The following is a 21969-nucleotide window of genomic DNA, read 5'->3' as shown; positions in this document are numbered from 1 at the left end:
TATTGTGATTCTAGAAAGAGTTCTTCAGCTACTGGAGGGAGATCATTGAGGAGAAGTTTTGCAATGACAAACAGCAGGGAAATACCCCTTTGTGGTTCTTGCAATTGGTGTTTATTCCTTTCTTGAAGACAGTCACAATTACGATGTCTTGGAGATTACCTCTCCACCTAGATGAGGGAGATAAGGTCTTGAACAAAAACAAAAGTTGCTGGAAAAGCTCAGCAGGTCTGGCAGCATCCATGAAGAAAAAAATTGGAGTTAACGTTTTGGGTCCGGTGACGCTTCTTCATAACTGATGGTAACTGGGAAAATGTCAGTTTATATGCAGAAAGTAGGGAGGGGGATGGGGTAGGGAGTAAACGATAGGATAGAGCCTAAAGTGAGAGAAGAACAGTTGGACAGAAAAAGGAGTTGATAATGATCTGGCTAGGAGGGTGAACAGTTGGTAACCTGCTCCTGTGATGCTGCTTGGCCTCCTGTGTTCATCCAGCTCTACACCTTGTTATCTCTGTTAACAGCAACTTCTGTTTTTGTTCCGGATTTACAGCATCCGCAGTTCTTTTGGTTTTTATTGAGATATGGTCTTATACTAGTACTGAATGATTTACCCCCGTATTTCAGTATTTTGGCAGGTGTGATTTATATATTTTTTAACATGTTTAATTTTAGAGTTTGGATTTCGAATAGTGGCGTGTGGGTTTGGGCCAAGAGTCTTTGAGGAAGTTTAATAATTATAAATATTTCTGGAGCCTTGATGTTTTCTGTTAAAACCTAGTATGAATTAGACTTCTTGGAGAGTAATGCAGTTTTGTTTTCTATGGGTGAGTTTTATGAAGCAACAGTTATGCATTAGAAGAACCTGGATTTTTAAGATTTCGACGTTCATACAAAAATGTACATACTTTGAGGAGACCTTTTAAATTTCAATTTACAGAAGTTTTAGTTGAAGCTAGACGTACACGACAGTTGTTCCTGAAAACTGGAGATAGTTTAGAACTGTTAAGAAATAGGTTCTCAGTATAAGGAGTTTAGTTTGAAACTTCCAAACAAGAAATGTTTGCTCAAACTCTGAAGAGATTATTTCATCGAATCTCTACAGTGGGGAAGCAGGCCATTCAGCCCATCGAGTTCACACCAACCTTCTGAAGAGCATCCCACCCAAACCCACCCTATCCTATATTTGCATTTCCCATGGCTAATCCACCTAGCCTGTATATCTTTGGACTGTGGGAGGAAAGCCACACAGACTTGGGGAGAATAAGAACATAAGAAACAGGAGCAGGAATAGGCCATCTGACCCCTTGAGCCTGCTCCACCATTCAATAAGTTCATGCCTGACCTTTTTGTGGACTCAGCTCCCCTTACCTGTGCGGTCACCATAACTCTTAACTCCTTTACTGTTCAAAAATTTATCTATCTTTATTTTAAAAACATTCATCGAGGTAACCTCAACTGTTTCACTGGGCAGGGAATTCTACAGATTTGAAAGTCAAAGCTGAGTTGTACAAAGACTCCAGGAGGAGGCTGTCAGATTCTCAAGACTAGGAAATGAAGCCTCAGTTAAATTAAGTCCCGTAGATCTGATAGAGAAGGGAATTCTGTCTGGTGTGAGTATTGTAATGGAGTGCTGTTGGGATTAATAGGATTGAATTTATCTTGTGTTTCAAATCTTTAAACTCATGTACATAAAGAGTTTGGTTTACAAGAACACAAGAACTAGGAGCAGGAGTAGGCCGTCTGGCCCTTCGAGCCTGCTCCGCCATTCAATAAGATCATGGCTGATCCTTTCGTGGACTCAGATCCACTTACCCGCGTTCTCACCGTATCCCTTAATTCCTTTATTGTTCAAAAAAAATCTACCTTTTTTTTAAAAGCGTTTACTGAAGTAGCATCAACTACTTCACTGGGCAAGGAATTCCATAGATTAACAACCCTCTGGGTGAAGAAATTCCTTCTCAGTTCAGTCCTAAATCTGCTCCCTCTAATCTTGAGGCTGTGCCCTCTTGTCCTAGCTTCACCTGCTAGTGGAAACATCCTCTCTACTTCTATCTTATCTATTCCCTTCATAATTTTATATGTTTCTATAAGATCCCCCCTCAATCTTCTGAATTCCAATGAATATAATCCCAATCTACTCAGTCTCTCCTCATAAGCCAACCCCCTCAACTCCGGAATCAACCGAGTGAACCTCCTTTGCACCCCCTCCAGTGCCAGTACATCCTTTCTCAAGTAAGGAGACCAAAACTGCACACAGTACTCCAGGTGTGGCCTCACCAGCACCTTGTACAGCTGCAACATAACCTCTCTGCTTTTTATTTCAATCCCTTTAGCAATGAAGGACAAAATTCCATTTGCCTTCCTAATTACTTGTTGTACCTGCAGACCGACCTTCTGTGATTCATGCACAAGGACACCCAGGTCCCTCTGCATAGCAGCATGCTGCAACTTTTTACCATTCAAGTAATAATCCTTTTTACTATCACTCCTACCAAAATGTATGACTTCACATTTATTTACATTGTATTCCATCTGCCAGACCTTTGCCCACTCACTCAATGTATCTATGTTCCTCTGCAAAGTTTCACAGTCCTCTGCACACTTTGCTTTGCCACTCATCTTAGTGTCATCTGCAAAATTTGACACCCTACACGTGGTCCCTAGCTCCAAGTCATCTATATAAATTGTAAATAATTGTGGTCCCAACACCGATCCCTGAGGCACACCACTAGTCACTGACTGTCAGCTAGAATAGCACTCATTTATCACCACTCTTTGCTTCCTGTCAGTCAACCAATCCTCTATCCATGCTAATACTTTACCCTTAATGCCATGCATCCTCATCTTATGCAGTAGCCTCTTGTGCGGCACCTTGTCAAAGGCCTTTTGGAAGTCTAGGTACACCACATCCACTGGGTCCCCATTGTCCACCTTGCTCGTAATGTCTTCATAGAATTCCAAAAGATTTGTCAAGCATGACCTGCCCTTCATGAACCCGTGCTGTGTCTGCCCAACGGGACAATTTCTATCAAGATGCCTTGCTATTTCTTCCTTGATAATAGACTCAAGCATTTTCCCCACTACAGAGGTTAAGCTAACTGGTCTATAATTCCCCATCTTTTGTCTACTTCCCTTTTTAAACAGTGGCGTCACATTTGCTGTTTTCCAATCTGCTGGGACTGCCCCAGAGTCCAGCGAATTTTGTCTTAATTTCTTTTATGTAATAAGCTGTTTTATTGTTAAAATTAACTCTGCAGCATTGAACTTCAGTGTAAGACCACCTTATTAAAACTAAACAAAGATCTAACAAAATATATTTCAGTTTGGGATTTTACTTTTATGGTAATGTTGGGTGGGCCTAGACAGGGTGTTTGCTTGCATCAGTGGTCTTCCTGGTTCTCAGCTGTCTGATGGCTTTTTCTGTCTCGTTTCTGTTGAGTTATGTTAAGATGGTGGCAGGTAGTATGCTGTGAGATGTGGTTGAGGGCACACATGTTGAGGACTGAATGCCAGTTGAAGAAATCTTCAAAGTGCAACATGTTCCTGAATTGGATGCACCATCAAAACCTGAAGGAAAGAAAGCAGGTCTCTACAGACAAATGAGGGATAAGACCATAACACATAGGAACAAAAAAAAATACCCGTAATTGAAAGAACAATGGTATACAAAAACCTTCTGATAGTACAAACAGGCTGCTGGAATAAAATACCAACTGGAGAACTGTGTATGATTAGCTTTTCTTCAGGGAGGAACACGATGTTAAGTTTCAGTGCACTGATTTAAATTAAGAGGTTGTTAATATCACAAATGTACTTAAGGTTCTGTTAACTGCGTTTCCTTCACCCTTCCCCAAGAGATTTGGCCTTCAAAGTGCTTTGGACTTGATGTGCTATCATGAAATTGTTTACTCTGATATGGTTTTCCGTGCACATAGGAAAAAGATGGTCAGGAAAAGACCGGCTGATGTCTGTAGCACCATGAGACACTTCTGAACACCATTCAGTTGAATAATCTATGAGAGGTATATAAATTGAAATAAATTCAATGGTAGTAAAGACAAAATAAATACTGAAAACTCCTCTCAAGCCACTGTAAGTAGTGCAGAAGATTACATTGTTCTTGTGTAAATTAACTGTTACTCAATGTTACTAATTCATTTACTATCTTTTATAATGTGATCTCCTCTGTAATAAAGAACTGGTTGACCTCTTTGTTAATGAAATTCAGTCCACAATGGACAAGCCAGCAACAAATTCGAAGGGCTTGCTGGTCTGAGAGAAGAATCACCATATATCTGGCACATTTGCTTTTCAATAATTGTGATTCACTTCCAGGCGATGAGTTAAATTGTTTGCTGTTTTTCTTCTTAAGCAAATAAATACTTGGAAAATAAATCCATTCATAAAAATAACACCAATTAAAGTGGAGACAAAATAACAATTGAATTTCAAGTTTCCAGGATGGCCTAAGCACCAGTACTTCCTAACATATATATTAAAATACTAAGGCTGTCTTTTGAATCCCACTGAGAACTTTCATGGTAACTTGCATGGATGCATTGGGAAATTATTCTCTGTAGTCAAGACCATAATACATAGGAGCAGAATTAGGCCGTACAGCTCATCGAGTCTGCTCTGCCATTCAATCATGCCTGATATGTTTCTCAACCCCATTCTCATGCCTCCTCCCTGTAACCTCTGATCCCCTTACCCGACAAGAACTTATTTGTCTCTGTCTTAAAGACACTCCATTACTTGGCCTCCACAGCCGTGTCATAGTCATTTAATAGAATTGTACAGCACAGAAACAGAGCCTTCGGTCCAACTCATCTATGCTGACCAGATATCCTTAATTAATCTAGTCCCATTTGCAGCACTTGGCCCATATTCTTCTAAACCTATTGTATTCATATACCCATCCAGATGCCTTTTAAATGTTATAATTGTACCAGTCTCCACCTCTTCCTCTGGTGGCTCATTCCATACACGCACCACCCTCTGTGTGAAAAAGTTGCCCCTTAGGTCCCTTTTGAATCTTTCCCCTCTCACCTTAAACCAATGCCCTCTAGTTTTGGACTCCTCCACTCCAGAGAAAAGATCTTGGCTATTCACCCTATCCATGCCCCTCATGATTTTATAAGTCTCTATAAGGTCACCCCTCAGCCTCTGATGCTTGAGGAAAAATAGCCCCAGCCTATTCAACCTCTCCCTACAGCTCAAACCCTCCAACCCTGGCAACATCCTTGTAAAGCTTTTTTTAACCTTTTCAAGTTTAACAACATGCCTCCTAAAGCAAGGAGACTAGAATTGCATGCAGTATGCCAAATGTAGCCTAACCAATGTCCTGTACACCTGCAACATAACCTCCCAGCTCTCATCCTCAATGCACTGACCAATAAAGGCAAGCATACCAAAAGCCTTCTTCACTATCCTGTCTACCTGTGACTCTACTTTCAAGGAACAATGAACCTGTACTCCAAAGTCTCTTTGTTCAGCAACACTCCCCAGGACATTACCATTAAGTGTATAAGTCCTGCCCTGATTTGCCTTTCCAAAATGCAGCACCTTACATTTATCTAAATTAAACTCCATCTGCCACTTCTCAGTCCGTTGGCCCATCTGATCAAGATCCCATTGTACTCTAAGGTAACCTTCTTCATTGTCCACTACACCTCCAATTTTGGTGTCATCTGCAAACTTAAAACCATACCTCCTATGTTCACATCCAAACCATTTATGTAAATGACGAAAAGCAGCGACCCAGCACCGATCCTCGTGGCACACCACTGATCACAGGCCTCCAGTCTGAAGAGCAACCCTCCACCACCACCCTCAAGATAGTTCTGTATCAAATAGCTAGATTTCTCTGTATTCCATGTGATCTAACCTTGCTAACAGTCTACCATGAAGAAACTTTTAGAAAGCCTTACTGAAGCCCATTTGGATTACATCCACCACTCTGCCCTCATCAATCCTTTTGTTCCTTCTTCAAAAAACTCAATCAAGTTAGTGACACGATTTCCCATGCACAAAGCTATGTTGACTATTACTAATCAGTCCTTGCCTTTCCATATGCACGTATATCCTACCACTCAGGATTCCCTCCATCAACTTGCCCACCACTGATGACAGGCTCACCAATCTATAGTTCCCTGGCTTTTCCTTACCACTTTTATTAAATAGTGACACCACGTTAGCCAACCTCCAGTCTTCTGGTACGTCACCTGTGACTATCAATGATACAAATATCTGAGCAAGGGGCCCAAAAATCACTTCTCTAGCTTCCCACAGACTTCTAGGGTGCACCTGATCAGATCCTGGGGATTTATCCATCTTTGTGCATTTTAAGATGTCCAGCCCCTCCTCCTCTGTAGTATGAACATTTTTCAAGATGTCGCTATTTATTTCCCCACATTCTCTATCTTCAATATCCTCCTCCACAGTAAACACTGATGTGAAATACTTATTTATTATCTCCCCCATCTTCTGCTGTTCTGCAAGGTGGCCTTGCTGATCTTTAAGGGACCCTATTCTCTCTGTTGTTACTCTTTTGTCCTTAAGGTATTTGTAAAATTCCTTTAGATACTCCTTAACCCTATTTGTCAAAGCTCTCTCATGTCCCCTTTTTGCCCTCCTGATTTCCCTCTTAAGCATACTCCTATTGCCTTTACACTGTTCTAGGGATCACTCAATCCCTGCTGTTAATACCTGACATATGCTTCCTTCTTGTTCTTGTCCAAAACTTCAATTTCTCTAGTCATCCAGCATTCCTACACCTAACAGCCTTGCCATACACCCTATCAGGAGCATACTATCTCTGGTCTCTGGTTATCTCATTTTTGAAGGCTTCCCATTTTCCAGCGATCCCTTTACCTGTGAACATCTGCTCCCAATCAACTTTTGAAAGTACTTGCCTAATACCGTCAAAATTGGTCTTCCTCCAATTAAGAACTTTAACTTTTGGACTTGATCTATCTTTTACCGTCACTAATTTAAAACTAATAGGATTATGGTGACTGGCCCCAAAGTGTTCCCCCACTGAAACCTCAGTCACTTGCTCTGCCTTATTTTCCAAGATTAGGTCAAGTTTTGCAACTTCTCTAGTAGATACATCCATTGACTGGGTCCTGTACACACTTAAATTTCTCTCCATCCAAGCCCTTAACACAATGGCAGTACCAGTCTATGTTTGGAAGTTTAAAATCCCCTACCATAACGACTCTATTTATTCTTACAGATAACTGAGATCTCCTTACAAATTTGTTTCTCAATTTCCCACTGAATTTTGTGGGATCTATAGTATCATCCCAATAAGATGATCATCCCTTTCTTATTTCTCAGTTCCACCTAAATAACTTCCCTGCATGTATTCCCAGGAATATCCTGCCTAAGTACAGCTGTAATGTTATCCATAATCAAAAATTACACTCCCCCCTCTTTTCTTGGCCCCCTTTTGATCCTTGCTTCGGCTTCTATATCCTGGAACATTAAGCTACCAGTCCTGTCTGTCCCTGAGCCACATCTCTCTAGTTGCTATGATATCCTAGTCCCATGTTTCCAGTTTCATCACTCTCTGTCTTAAGAAATTCCTCCTCATCCATTTTGATTCTTCATTGATAAGACTGTGACAGGGTTACAAAACATTGAAGAATAAAAGAAGGAAATTGACTGAGAATATGAAAATGGATTTGCAAGAGGTATTATAATTATACAAAAAGGGGAGAGTAATTAAGATGAGTTGGTCACTTAGAGAAAATATAATGTGAACATGTGAGAGGTCATTAATTTTATAGGAATAGGAATAGGTCCTTGAGCCTGTTCCGCCATTCAGTGAGATCTTGGCTGATCTGGCACCCAACTCCATACTTTGGCCCACATCCCTTAATACCTTTGTTTAACAAACATTTATCTATTTCAGATTTGAAATGAACAACTAATCCAGCATCTGCTGTCATTTGTGGAAGAGTTCCAAAATCAACCACCCTGTGTGTGTAGAAGTGTCTCCTGAATGGTCTGCCCCTAATTCTCAGATTTGCCCCCTAGTTTTAGTAGCAAGAGAAAACAGTACATTTTTAAAAGGCATGAAGTTTCTAAATGTTGATTTTTTAAGAGAGATTTGAGTTCATTCATACAATAGAGAAAGTTAGCATAGAAGTGCAGTAAATAATTTGGAATGTGGGCCTTCATTGTAAGGGGTTTGGAATACAGGAAAGAGTTTTTCTACAATGTTATAGGACTTTTGTGCAGCATACCCCAATTATTGTGTGCAATTTTCATTTCTGTATTTAAGGATGAATATACTTGCCTTGGAGGTGATACAGTGACAGTTTACTAGATTGGTTCAGAGATTAGAGAGCTGCTCAGTGATGAAAGGCTGACCAAATTAGGCCTTTGCTTCTGATTTTTTTTTAAACTCCAGAAAGTCATCTTATTTAAGCACAAGATTCTGAAGGGAGCTGACAGGGTGGGCACTGAACAGTTATTTCTCATGGCCAGGGATATCTGGAAGACAGGTATGCAATCTCTGGATACAGTTTCGATTGTTTAGGATGTAGTTGTTTTTTAAAAGAGAACCTTTTTCATTTAAAGGGTTGTGGTTCTTTGAAATTCTCGACCCCAAGTGATCTTGGGGTCCTTAATGTTGAGTATCCTTAAGACCAACATTGACAGATCTTGGGTCTCTCAAGGCTGTATGATCTACTCCTGCTATATTTCTTACATTCTTTACAGCTGATTCATACGTACATTAGGAATTTCAACATCAATGACCATATTAGAGGCAATGGGATTCATGTTTTCAAGTCCTAATAGGAACAAGCTTTCAAATTTCATTACCAATTTATGAATGTTTTGGCAAATTTTAAATATTTGGACTGCTCCCAGTGCCACATACTAATAAAAGAAGAGATGTGGTAGAGAAGTGTGCTGTACAAGTGGTGCAGGGGGAAAAGAGTCTCAAACTTCTAGGGCATGAAGACCAGTATTGGGGCAAAGAGTACTGTACAATGTGGACGAGTTGTGGAAATGTCATTTTATGTTGATTTAAATAGTGTTGTCAGGAGCGGTTTAAATTAGTACAGAGAGGGACACCAGGACATAGCAGCAGTGAGGAGAGAAAAATGTACAATTAAAAATCAGGACAGAAGCAAAAAAAAAATGAGCAGGGAATATGCCAATCTTGATCAAGGAGATTAGTTCCACAGAGGTGATATACTCAGGGATTCAATCAACTGATTATTTGTTGGCCCTCTAAGACAAAGGAAATCCATGGCATTATTTTGAAGAAGCAGAGGAGTTCTTCTCAGCCTTCAAGCAAATATTAATCCCTCATTCAATAATCACAAGAAACCTTGAAGAGGTTATGTGAAGCTGAGAAAGTGCAAGTTCAGTTGTATAAAGGCCCCAAAAAGAGGATATCAGATTCTCAGCACTGGGAGTGGAAGCCACGATTAAACTAAGCACTAGACGGATAATAGGGCATTTTCTCTAGTGAGAGAGCTGCAAAAGAATGTGTTTGGCATTCTATTTCTACCATGTGGTTCAATATTCTTAAACTTGTGTTAGGTTTATTCTATTTTATCTCATTTCCTTTGTGTATTACACTTCTGTTTTATTGATAAGCACACAACATTGCAGATTTGTTTTGTTTTTCCAGGAGAGCTCACCTAATTGAAACAAAAAAGAAAATATGATCTTTCAGTCCAGGATCTGACTTGTCCAGTGATAACATCAGCTGAGATCATAAGTTTCTCATACTGCCTCTTTTTCCTGAGCTAGAAACATTGGAAAGGAACCCAAAACACTCAAAAACATGTCAAATCAACGTGTTAAAGGATTGGTGGGACGAATTAAAGACAAAGGAAAGAAATGTTGAAGGTACAGTGAATGAATACTCTCCATGAGTCTGCACAAAGGAAGGAAATTTTAATATTGTAGTAGTCGTCAGGGTGTGAGAGTAGGTGAAGAGATATTGTATAGTACCAAAACAGTTGGAATCACAAAATTAACATGGACCTGATTAAAAAGTAACGAATCATGGGCTGCTGAGAAAAGTTAGAGTTCTATCTAGAATTTTCAAACCTGGTGGACAAGGGAGTAGTGCCAAAGGCCTGGAGGATTGCAATGTTATCCTTTTTGTTTATAGAAAGTGTAAAACTGTAATCAAGACAGAAAAATACAATTTTCACTGAAGGCCAACCAGTGTAGTGTAAAACTACTACAGAATAATGTTCAGAACAGAATTGATTTGGCCTCAGTACAATAGTGGGTAGAATTCTGCATTCGTACTTCTAGAAGAATGTCAAGGTATTGTGGGCGATGTTTACAATATTTATACCAAGGAACCAGGGATTTGAGTTATGCAAGAAACTGGATAAGCTGGGATTGAGAAAGTTAATAAGTAAAGCCCCAGTAGATGCTTGACAGATTTGCATTATAACAGTGCCTTAGAGCAATTAGTTTTAAAAGTAATTTCAATGCATGTCAAAAGTCGGACTAGTTTCTACTTTGTTCTGAAACATTCTTTCATGAGTTGTGGATATCATTGACAAGACCAGCATATGTTACCCATCCATAAAATGTCCTTTAATTGACTGGCTTGCTGGGTCATTTCAGAGGGCAGCTGAGACAGTTATATTGCTGAGGGGCTGGAGTCACAGGTAGGCCAGAACATATAACGCACTAAAGGACAGTCTTTGGTCATGTCCTAGAAGGACATTAATGAACTGATCGGGTTTTTACAATCCATCACAATTTGACGGTCATCATTATTCAAATTTGAATTGAATTTAAATTCTAAAGCTAAGTCTGGAATTATATCAGCTGCCATGCTGGCATTTGAAGCCATACCCCTCAGCATCAGCCTGGGCAATGGATTACTTGCTTAGTAATGTATTCACTATGCCACGTCTCCTCATCTAATTTTTAGTTAATGTTAAGCTACTATATGGATAAAATTGAGGGATTTTGGTAGAGCAAGGGCTTCTTCTGGCAAGTGGGTTGGTCACCCGAGATCAGGGATTCAAAAGAATTTGTAAAAGAACAAGGTGATAAACTGTTTTACAGGAGGTACTTGTGATCCTGTGAAAGCTGGATAGAATCAGATTCCATTGTAATTTGCAAAAAGAAACTGGATATGCATTTGAAGAGAGAGAAAAACAGTTAACATTTCAAGTCTGGTATGAAGAAGTTGAATCCCACTTGGAACTCTGTTTCTCTTTCTGTACAGATGCTGCCAAACCTGCTAAGTTTCTCCAACATTGTGTTAGTTTTAGAATTCCAGTATCCACAATATTTTGCCTTTATGCATTTGAAGAAAACCAACTTTCAGGGTTATGAAGAGAAAATTGGGGTGTGAGACTAAATTAGACCAAATGACTTCTGTATTGAAAGACTTCTATGAAATTCTCTTTCTAAATCATAAAGGGATACATTCTAGAAATTAATTCAAATTGGAGCTGTGAAAACATTGTCTAATAAACAGGTTAGTGAGGAATTTCAATCAGAAATTAGGATTGTCGTTATCAGGCCTTGTACAACAGCTGCCAGTACTACATAAAAACAGGGTTCCCATTCAAATTGGAACTGAAAATATTTAGAATTTGACAACATCCAGAAGTAAACACCAGAGAATGAATACATTTCTAAATCAACATTCTTGTTAATGATATTGCATTTATTTTTCTAAAAATGGCTTACTTTTTTTTTTTGAGGTTTATTCAAAACCTGGTAAATAATAGTTTGATAATGCCAATGTTACAATAGATCACATTTATGAAACACAGGATTACACTTGCTAGGGAACAGCAGCTTGACTAATGTGAATTACAACGGTACCATACAGCAATCCCGATTTAAAGAGTTTTCAGTGCAAGTCAAAATTCTGACCACTTCTACTATAACTTAAACCAACAAGAAGTGATGCTTCTAATGACAAATTTTACAGTCTTAAAATAATTATGACCTATTGCACCATAGTTTAAGATATCACCTTTTCTAAATATCAAAGTACATATTTGAAAAAAAAAATCAGCATATCAATTTAGTATTTAAATGCTGAAGTAGTGAGGCAGAATATCATTCATAAACCATGTACACAAGCTTGAGTGCAACTCAAACATTTTCTAGTTTGAGTTAGACTCACATCGAAAACATTTATGTTGAGTATCCTATTACAAGAGGAAAATGATGCTAATGCTCAAAACTGGAAATAAAATTTTAAGAAATGCTCAAAATAGAATTTTTCACATCAACATCCTTACACCAGAACTAATGATCTGTTATATGTTGAAGACTGAAATGATTAAATAATGAAAGGGGTGACAGTGCAAAGGAACACAGAGACTTGTGATGGCACATGGGAAGAAAATTTTCGTCAAAAGGAACTGTAAATGTCGATAGTAAAATTACCAGAACTTCATATTTGAAAGAAATGGAAGCAGTGGTTATGAAGATAAAAATAAAGTTGACATAGTCCTAAAGGACCACAGGGCTGCTCTCTCACCAGACAGACAAGCGGTGGCGAGTTTAACTGGAGGGTCACCATGCCACAGACAAGGGGTGACAGTTGAGAAGGCAGGACCTTCATGATGACTTCTCCCATTGGGGGAATTGGACCCATGCTGTTGGCATCACTCTGCATTGTAAACCAGTCATCCAGCCATTTGAGCTAAAAGTCATTGATCTGAAAGCTTAATTCAGTTTCTTTTTCAAAAGATATGACTGAATATTTCCAGCACTTTTTTTGCTTTTTAGATAAATATTCTCCAGGTTGTATTAGGATGTGCTATGGAGACAGTAATTTACAATGGTTACGTAAGGAATACATTATCATATGCTGTACAGACAAGATAAACTTCTGGGACTAATTTTGTATTCCAATATTTATCTACTGTACATGCAATACAGTCCTTGGGGGTCTACTGTTTCTAGCAACTAAAAAGGTAAGGGGAGCAGCCATATAAATAACACTTACTGGATAATCCTATAATCCAACCACATTGAGATTTGACTTGCAACTTCTCCGCTTAAAATTTATGGCAACATTAAAAATGACACTTATTTGAAAATAATACTCAAATATTCAGGGTACGTCAGTGCAAACCACTCCTGTAATCAGGTTAGTCAGCAATTATATTTCCAGAGAAAGCATGACTTCACCAAGGACCATGGTTAAATAACGAGATCACATTTTGATGTGCATAATACGTGGTCATGTGTACTTTTAATATCAGACTATGGTCATCAGCATTGCATTTAATACCTTTTGCTCTGTGTGTGATGGACATTGTCATGAATAATAGTGACACAACAAGTATAAATTAAATAAGCATGTGGGTTTAAAATGAAGACAGTCTTTAATTCAGCCCTACTTTATTGTAGCAATCCTTTATATACAGTTACTTTTTCCATTTCTCTCTAAGAGCTCCTTGACCATTTTCTCCAATGAAAAGAGGTGCTCATCTGTATCTTCTGGAACAATCTTTCGCAAGGAGTCAGCAAGTTCAAACAGGTACTCTGTGTTCCTTCCACTTTGCCCAACAGCATTTAAAATCTGCAAGGCCATGTCTTCCAAGGGTGCTGGGCCCAAGTAATTGGGATTATCACATGTTCCTATGTATTGCATCACAGGGAAAGGATCTATGGAGGTATCCTTTGGATAAAACGTAACTGTAATAGTCCTGTAACCATCTTTTTCTCGGAAGTCAAGATATTCCTTCACTTCTTCTTCTTTTCCATCTGGAAGTTTATATACCACACCCCATACGAGGCCCTGAACATAAACATACAATATGGTAATTCATTTGTCCAAAATTAGAATACATCATAGTCAATAATAAAATTGCACTGATTTATTATGGAAAATAAATTTTAAAGGGGTTTATTAATATTACAAACTTGGAATGGGCTATTTGCATTAACGTTTAATAAATCTATAATGCAACCATAATTATGAATGCTTATCAATGTGAATATTCATGTTTTGTATCACCCATATTAATACCATAGCAAATCCAAACACTGTAGAATATTTAGTAGCAATAAACAAAAAAAGTCCTATGTATATTTCACACCCCAATTGTTATTTGTGATGTTTTATAATGTTGTCGTAAGACTCTACAGTTGCACTATTTTAATCATCCCTGGTCTCCTATCTTTAATTATTCATTATAAATTACTGACCTGCCATGCAACGTGTACAAGATGAATAGTCATGAAACTTCCATTTACCATAATAGAAACTTCACCCTCCTCTTTCTCTCTCTCCACCCAACATTCTTACCAAAAGCAATCCTATTCCAGGCAGTATATCATATGCATGACTCCCAACATCTTGGGCAAGTTCAGAGACTCAATTTTGAAAAAAAAAAAACACATAATTGGTGTAGTGGTATGGTCACTAGGCCAGCAATCTAGAGACCCAGGTTATGTTCGAATCCCACCAGTGCAGATATGATAAAAGTCAACCTTGATTGTTGTACGACCCCATCTGGTTCACTAATGTCTTTTTGGAGGAAAACTACTGTGTGGCCTAGATACAGATCTAGCAACTCAAGAGTGGGCTCTGTGGGCCATTTGTGGTAACAGAATTTTTCAACACAATCTCTAATTTCACATGCCAGCATGTAACCCACTCTACTATTAGCATAAAGCTAGAGGATCAGCCTTGACTCAAAGAATAGTGCAGGAAGAGTGCATGCCTGTAGCAGAAGGCATACTCTAAAATGAGGTACCAAATCTGATGAAGTCACAGAACAGGGCTACTTGCATGCCAAACAGCATAAGCAACATGTGACAGTTAGGGCTAAGCAATTTAACAATCAACAGATCAATGGATGATCCATCTCCAGGAGGTCCCTGGCATCTATGATGCCAGTCTTTAGCCAATCTGAGTCACTCCATGAGAGATCAAGAAACAGCTGGAAGTGCTGTATACTCCAAAAAGGACCTGACAACGCTCCATCAATAATACTCAAGACACGTGCTCCAGAACTTACCATGCCACTAGCCAAGATGTTTCAGTACAGCAACAACAATGGCATCTACCCAACACTGTAGGCAATTAAAAACAAATGCTGGATATCACAGCGGGTCAGGCAGCACCCATGGAAAGGGAGCAAGCTAACATTGAGTCTAGATGACTCTTTGTCAGAGCTGAAGAAGAGTCAACTAGACTCAAAACGTTAGCTTGCTCCCTCTCCATGGATGCTGTCTGACCTGCTGTGATATCCAGCATTTGTTGTTTTCAGTACAGATTCCAGTATTTGCAGTGATTTGCTCCTATATTGTGGAAAATTGCCCATGTATGTCCTGTATACAAAAAGCAGGTCAAATCTAACCCCACCAATTACTGCATCAGTCTACTCTCAATCTGTAAAATGATGGAGAGCATCATCAACAATGCAAATCGGGCAATAAAGTGTTCACTGGTACACAGTGTGTGTTCTGCCAAGGCCAATCAGCTCCTGATCTCATTACAGGTTTGGTTTAAACATGTACACGGGAGCCGAGTTCCAGAGGTGAGGCAAGAGTGGCTGCCCTAAAAAACAAGGCCGCATTTGACTGAGCAAGGCATCATGATGCTCTAGCAAAATTTGAGTCTGTGGGAATCCGGGAAAATCTCTACAGGAGATTCCTGAAGGGAGTTGCTCACGGTCATGTTCTAGACTCAATCATCTTCAGCTGTCTCATAATCGGACCTTCCCTCCATCATAAGTTAGAAGTGGGTATGTTCTCTAATGATTGCCCAATGTTCAGCATCATTCAGGACTCCTCAGACACTGGATATACAGTCTATATCCTGGGCAACATCCAGATGTGGACTGACAATGGCAAGTAACACTCACACAAGTACCAGGGAATGACCATTTTTAACAAGACAGAGTCCAATCATTCCCCCTTGACATTCAAAAGGCATCATTAGCAACATCCGGGGGTTACCATTGACCAGAAACTAAACTGGATTAGCCAAATAAATACGGTGACTACAAGATCAGGTTAAAAGCTAAGAATCCTGCAGTGAATAACTCACCTCCTGACTCCTCAAAAGCCTGCTCACCACCTATGAAACCCAAGTCAGGAGTGCGATGAGCACAGCTGCAAATAACACAAGGTCAGAAGTGGGGATGTTTGCCGATGGTTGCACTATGTTCAGCAGCATTCATGACTTCAGATGCTGAAGCAGTCCATGTTCAAATGCAACAAGATCTGGACAATATCCAGGCTTGAGCCAACAAGTGGCAAGTAACATTCGTGCCACACAGGTGCCAGGCTATGGCCATCACCAACAAGAGACAATCTAAACAATCAATGGTGTTACCATCACTGAATCCCCCACTATCAACATTCTGGGGGTGATCATTGACTAGAAACTCTACTGGACTCCCCACATAAACATAATGGCTACAAGAACAGATCAGGAGGCAAGGAATACTGGAGTGAGTAACTCACCTCCTGACTCCGCAAAGCCATCATCTACAAGGCACAAGCCAGGAGTGCGATACAATACTCCCCACTTGCTGGAATGAGTGAAGCCCCAACAACACTCAAGAAGCTTGACACCATCCAGGACAAAGCAGCCCGCTTGATTGACACTACATCCACAAGCATTCACTCCCTCCATCACCTTCGCTCAGTAACATCAATGTGTACGGTCTACAGGATGCACTGCAGAAATTCACCAAAGATCCTCACCCAGCCCCTTCCACTCCCATGATCACTTCCATATGGAAGGACAAGGGTAGCAGATACATGGGACCACAATCACTTTGAAGTTCCCCTTCAAGCCACTCACCATCCTGACTTAGAAATATACTGCCATTCCGTCACTGTCACTGCATCAAAATCCTGGAATTCCCTCCCTAATGGCATTGTAGGTCAACCCACAGAAGGTGGACTGCAATGGTTCAAGGCGGCAGCTCACCAGCATTTATTGCCCATCCCTAGTTGCCCTAGAGAAGGTGGTGACCAGCCAGCAATGCCCACATTCCACAAATGAATTAAAAAAACAATTGTGACACCATCCAATGATATAGCAGCTCACTTGATAGGCACCACATACACAAACTTTCTCCACCACTAACACTTAGTAGCAGCAGTACGTATATGCAGAAGACATGCTGCAGAAGTTCACAAAGGCTCCTTCGACACCACCTTCTGAACTCATGACCACATCCCTCCAGAATGACATGGTTAGCAGACACATGGGAACACAAGCATCTGCATGTTCCCCACCAAGCTATTCACTATCCTGAACTGGAAATATTGTAGGTCCTTCAGACTCCTGGGTCAAAAGCTTAGATGTCAAACGTTACTGTGGGCCTAGCTACAACTGCATTGGTTCAAGGTAGCAGCTCACCACCCTTTGAGGGCAAGTAGGGATCGGCAATACTTAAAATCAAAAGTATTCACATTGAACCAAAACGTAACTTTGTGAAACCTTTCATCAAAATGAATAAAACAAAAATTGAAAGTTTGACATTCTTCAAACAGCAAACAAGTAGCAGTTTAAAAAGAACAGATTGCAGACCTAGTTTAATGTTGCTTGTACTAGCCTCCTCAAAAGAAAACTTGAGGTCTGAATAAACTCTGGCTATAGAACTAGTATTAACAGATGGCCCCCGACTTGCTCATGGGCAGCTTAAGATACAATTGATCCAGTTACTGTATTAAATGGTGAATGTGCTACTTGATGTGCTATGGATTTGCCCCACAGTATAAGATCAACATTGTAGTATTTTCTCACTAATAAAAATATTTACATTTCTGCAACGTTAATGTTTCGCAGCTCAGAAAGATACAGAACTATCTAGAAAGAATCAGCATAGTGTTCAGGTTATGGGACATTCTGGGGAATCAACTTCAACCGCATTCAGAGAAATCTGATTTAAAAAAGTTACTATCAGTAAAGGTGACTTATTCCTACAGAGAAAGATTGAGTAAAGCAAAAATGAGGATTAAGATGAAGTAAAAGGACAAAGATATACAGTGAAACAGATATTTGGCAAAATTTGCTTGTCATTAACAACTTGAATTTATATAGCATTATTAATACAGAAAATGACTTGAGGATCCACAGAGGGAGAAATTTGATGGCAATTAAAAAGGGAAAGATTGGAAGCATCATCGGTTTGATCAAAGACATGGGCTTTAAAGACAGGATATCATGGTAGGTCAGGCGTCCAAAAGCACAACTGCTGACCGTAAGCCCAAAACAGGAGAGATCGATGACATAGTCAGGAGTACCAAAAGGAGAAATAAAAACGGAAATTGCTGGAAAAGCTCAGCAGTTCTGGCAGCATCTGAAGAGAAAAATCAAAAATTCTGAGGGTCACTTGACCCAAAACAACTCTGATTTCTCTCCTCAGATGCTGCCAGACCTGCTGAGCTTTTCCAGCAATTTCTGTTTGTTTCTGATTCACAGCATCCGCATTTGTTTCAGCACCAAAGCAGAAGTTTGCTTGCAAAATCCAAACTTCAGGTATTGTGCTAATTCATTGCATTGTATCAAGAACTGTCTGGAAGGCTATAGACAAACTGATGACAGATGAATTTGGTTTGGAAACAGGTCACTTGTCATATCATACAAAGATCAATGTTGGGAGAGTTTATTATTTTTATTCATGACCAAGTCTCTATTAGATACCAAGAGCTGCGCAAATGACAACTGTAGATAGCACTTAAATAAAACAAAGAACTGTGGATGTTGGAGATCTGAAATAAACAAAACAGAAATTAGTGAGAAACTCAGCAGGTCCAGCAGCATCTGTTAAGAGAAAACAGTTAAGAGTCCAATGACCCTTCTTCAAAATTGATAGCAGCCGGAAAAGATGATATTTATGCTGATGACAAGAGGTGGGGGGAGGGAAGAGAAGTAAAGTGGAGGGGGAGGAAGAGAGAGGAAATAAAAGGGTAAGCAGACTGAAGGATTGTTGATTGTAAACCAGGGAAGAGGAGAAACTAGACAGGTGATAATGGGGACTCTTAATAGGTGAAATTGTGCTGAAAGCAATCTATTTCATAACAGGATCTGGGGTGTTAATAGATATCAAAGGTGGTGTTAATTGTCTAAAGTGGAAGTAAAAGCAGTTAGCCCTCATCTGCCTTCAGGATTTTTAAAATTAAAAAAAAGCACTTTTAAAAAAAAAATGTCAATGGACATACGTCTATCCCGTTCAACCTTTCCACACAAGGTAACCATTTCATATCAGGAATCAGTGAAAAGAATGTTTTCTGAACAGCATCTAATGAAATATTATCCTTCCTTAATTAGGCAACGAAAACTTTACACAGTACCTGAGATGCAGTCTCATGCCTTGCAGCAAAACTGCCCGCTCTATGTTCCATTCTCCTTGCAATAAATCACAACATTCCATTTGTGATCCTAATCAGTTGCTATACTTACATAATAACTTTTTATGATTCATGTTCATTGACACCAAGATCTCTTTACTGCAGACTCTCTACATTTAAACAATATTGCTTTTATATTCTTTATGCAAAATGGGCACTTTCATATTTTCCACACATTACACTCCAACTGTCAAATGTTTGTCCTTTTATGTAATTTCTCTGTATACTCCATGTCCTCTTGAAAACCTTCTTTCCTACCTTTGACAATGAAATTTGCAGATGACACAAACGTTTGGTCCCATCATCTAAATCACTGATGCAAAATGTCAATAGCTAAGGCCCTGGCAGTGATCCCTGTAGTACTCCACTAGCCATTCCCTGCCAATCCAAACAAAAACTCTATCCTCTGCTTTCTGCAAGCTTTAATCAAATCCTTGATCGATGCTAATATCTTCTTTCCTTTATCCCAGAATTAGCGCCCCATTAGTCAACTTTCGATCATCAGAAAAGTGACGGAAGGTGTCATCAACAGTGCTATCAAGCAGCACCTGCTCAGCGATGCTCTGTTTGGGTTCTGCCAGGGCCACTCAGCTCCTGGCCTCATTATGGCCTTGGTAACATGGACAAAAAAAAAGTTGAATTCCAGGGGTCAGGTGAGACTGCCTGTATAACATCAAGGCCGCACTTGACCAAAAGTGACAAAGTGCCCAAGCAAAATTGGAATCAATCAGAATTGGGGCAAGCTCTCTGCTGGTTGGAATCAAGTCTGGCACATAAGAAGATGGTTGTGGCTGCTGAAGGTCAGTCATCTCAGCGCCAGGACATCCCTACAGGAGCTCCTCAGGGTGATGTCCTCAGCCCAAGCATCTTCAGATGCTTCAATAACTTTCCCTCCTTCATAATGCCAATGTCTGCACATTGTTCAGCAGAATTTGAGACTCCTCAGACACTGAAGCAGTCTATGTTCATTTGGACAATATTCGGGTTTGGCTGAAAAGTGAAAAGTAACATTCGTGCCACACCAATGCCAAGGTCAGAAGTCACACGACACCAGGTTATAGTTCAACAGGTTTATTTGAAATCACCTGACAAAGGAGCAACACTTCAAAAGCTTGTGATTTCAAATAAAAAGGACTGCAACATGGCGTCGTGTGACTTCTGACCTTGTCCACCCCAGTCCAACACTGGCACATCCACAACACAAATGCCAGGCAATGACTGTCAGTCTCTTTTTGGAGACAATCTGACCATCACTCCTTTATATTCTGAATTCCTCACTATCAACATCCTGGGGGTTACCACTGATCAGAAACGCAACTGGATTTGCCATAATTCATGCAGTAACTCACCTCTAACACCCAAAAGCCTTTCTACCATTTATAAGGCATAAGTCAGGAGTGTGATGGAACATTCCCATTTACCCGAATGGATGCAGCTCCAACAGCACCCAAGAAGCTTGACACCATCCAGAAAAAAACAGCCTCCTTGATTGGCACTCCAACCACGAACATCCACTCTCTCCATCACCTTCGCTCAGTAATAGCAGTGTGCACGGTCTACAGGATGCACTACAGAAATTCACCAAAGACTCTTGGACAGCACCTTCCAAAGCCACGACCACTTCCATCTTGAAGGACACCGGCTGCAGATACATGGGGATACTGCCACTGCAAGTTCCACTCCAAGCCATTTTGACTTGGAAATACATTGCCATTCATTCACTGTTGTGTCAAAACCCTGGAATTCCCTCCCTAAAGGCATAGTAGACCTACCTACGGCACATGTTCTGCAACGGTTCAAAAAGACAGCTCATTACCTCCTTCTAAAGGTCAACTAGAAATGGGCATTAAATGCTGACCACTAGCGATGCACACATCTAATGAATGAATATAAATGAAACATATCTTGTGTAGTAATCTTTCCTGTGGCATTACATTATTAAATACCTTTTGGAAATCTAAGCCCCTTCCCTTTACATTGATTGTTCATTTCTCAAAGAACTCTAATAAATTAATTAAGTGCGTTAATTTTGCCTAATACTTATGATTTCCAACCTCCCTAATCACAGATTGTAACATTTTTCTTCTGACAGATGTTAGTTTAATGGGATTTTGCACCTTCTTTCTCCTTTCCATCTTGAATACAGGTATTACATTAGCTATTTTTCCAATTTGCTGGGATTTTTGGAAGATCCCAATCAATGCATCCATTGTCTCTGCAACCAATTTTTGGCACAGTTTTGCGCTTTCCATGGTGAAAGCAAACAAAATTCCCGAATGACACTTGCATAGTTTCCTTGTTTTTCCATACAGGTAGTTCTCCTATAAACATGATAATTGTGTCCTTGTGTGACCCTACGCAATAGAACATTGCAATTTAGGGAAATGACAATAGAACATCGCTATACTGTACAGTAGAAAGTTTGTGTTATCCAAACAGCATCCATTATTCAATCGTGTTACTGCCAATTCGTGTTAATGAAACACGTGTTATAGCAGAAATACCTGTATTAATTCTCCAGACTCTTTTTGCAGAGGACCGACACTTGTTTTACTCTTACTAAAATAACAAGGTGTAGAGCTGGATGAACACAGCAGGCCAAGCAGCATCATAGGAGCAGGA

The 21969-nt window shown here is 39.8% G+C and overlaps 2 protein-coding genes across 4 annotated transcripts in view; both read right to left on the bottom strand.

Annotated features, from left to right (window-relative positions):
* The window catches only part of asb3 (ankyrin repeat and SOCS box containing 3), a 272717-nt gene that overhangs the window by 99301 nt on the left and 151447 nt on the right, over nt 1–21969 (bottom strand). The window lies entirely within an intron of this gene.
* Nucleotides 11651–21969, bottom strand: part of chac2 (ChaC, cation transport regulator homolog 2 (E. coli)) — a 13314-nt gene continuing 2995 nt past the window's right edge. For both annotated transcript variants that reach the window (XM_048600590.1, XM_048600591.1), the window contains one exon: nt 11651–13768. In XM_048600590.1, the coding sequence (XP_048456547.1) occupies nt 13385–13768 (384 nt within the window). In that variant the 3' untranslated portion in view covers nt 11651–13384. The remainder of the gene's footprint in view (nt 13769–21969) is intronic.

The sequence above is a fragment of the Rhincodon typus genome, chromosome 9 (genome assembly GCF_021869965.1).
Source record: "Rhincodon typus isolate 14 chromosome 9, sRhiTyp1.1, whole genome shotgun sequence".
Lineage (NCBI taxonomy): Eukaryota > Metazoa > Chordata > Chondrichthyes > Orectolobiformes > Rhincodontidae > Rhincodon > Rhincodon typus.
The sequence above is the reverse complement of the archived record's forward strand: the minus strand, read 5'-3'. Positions and strand labels throughout refer to the sequence as shown.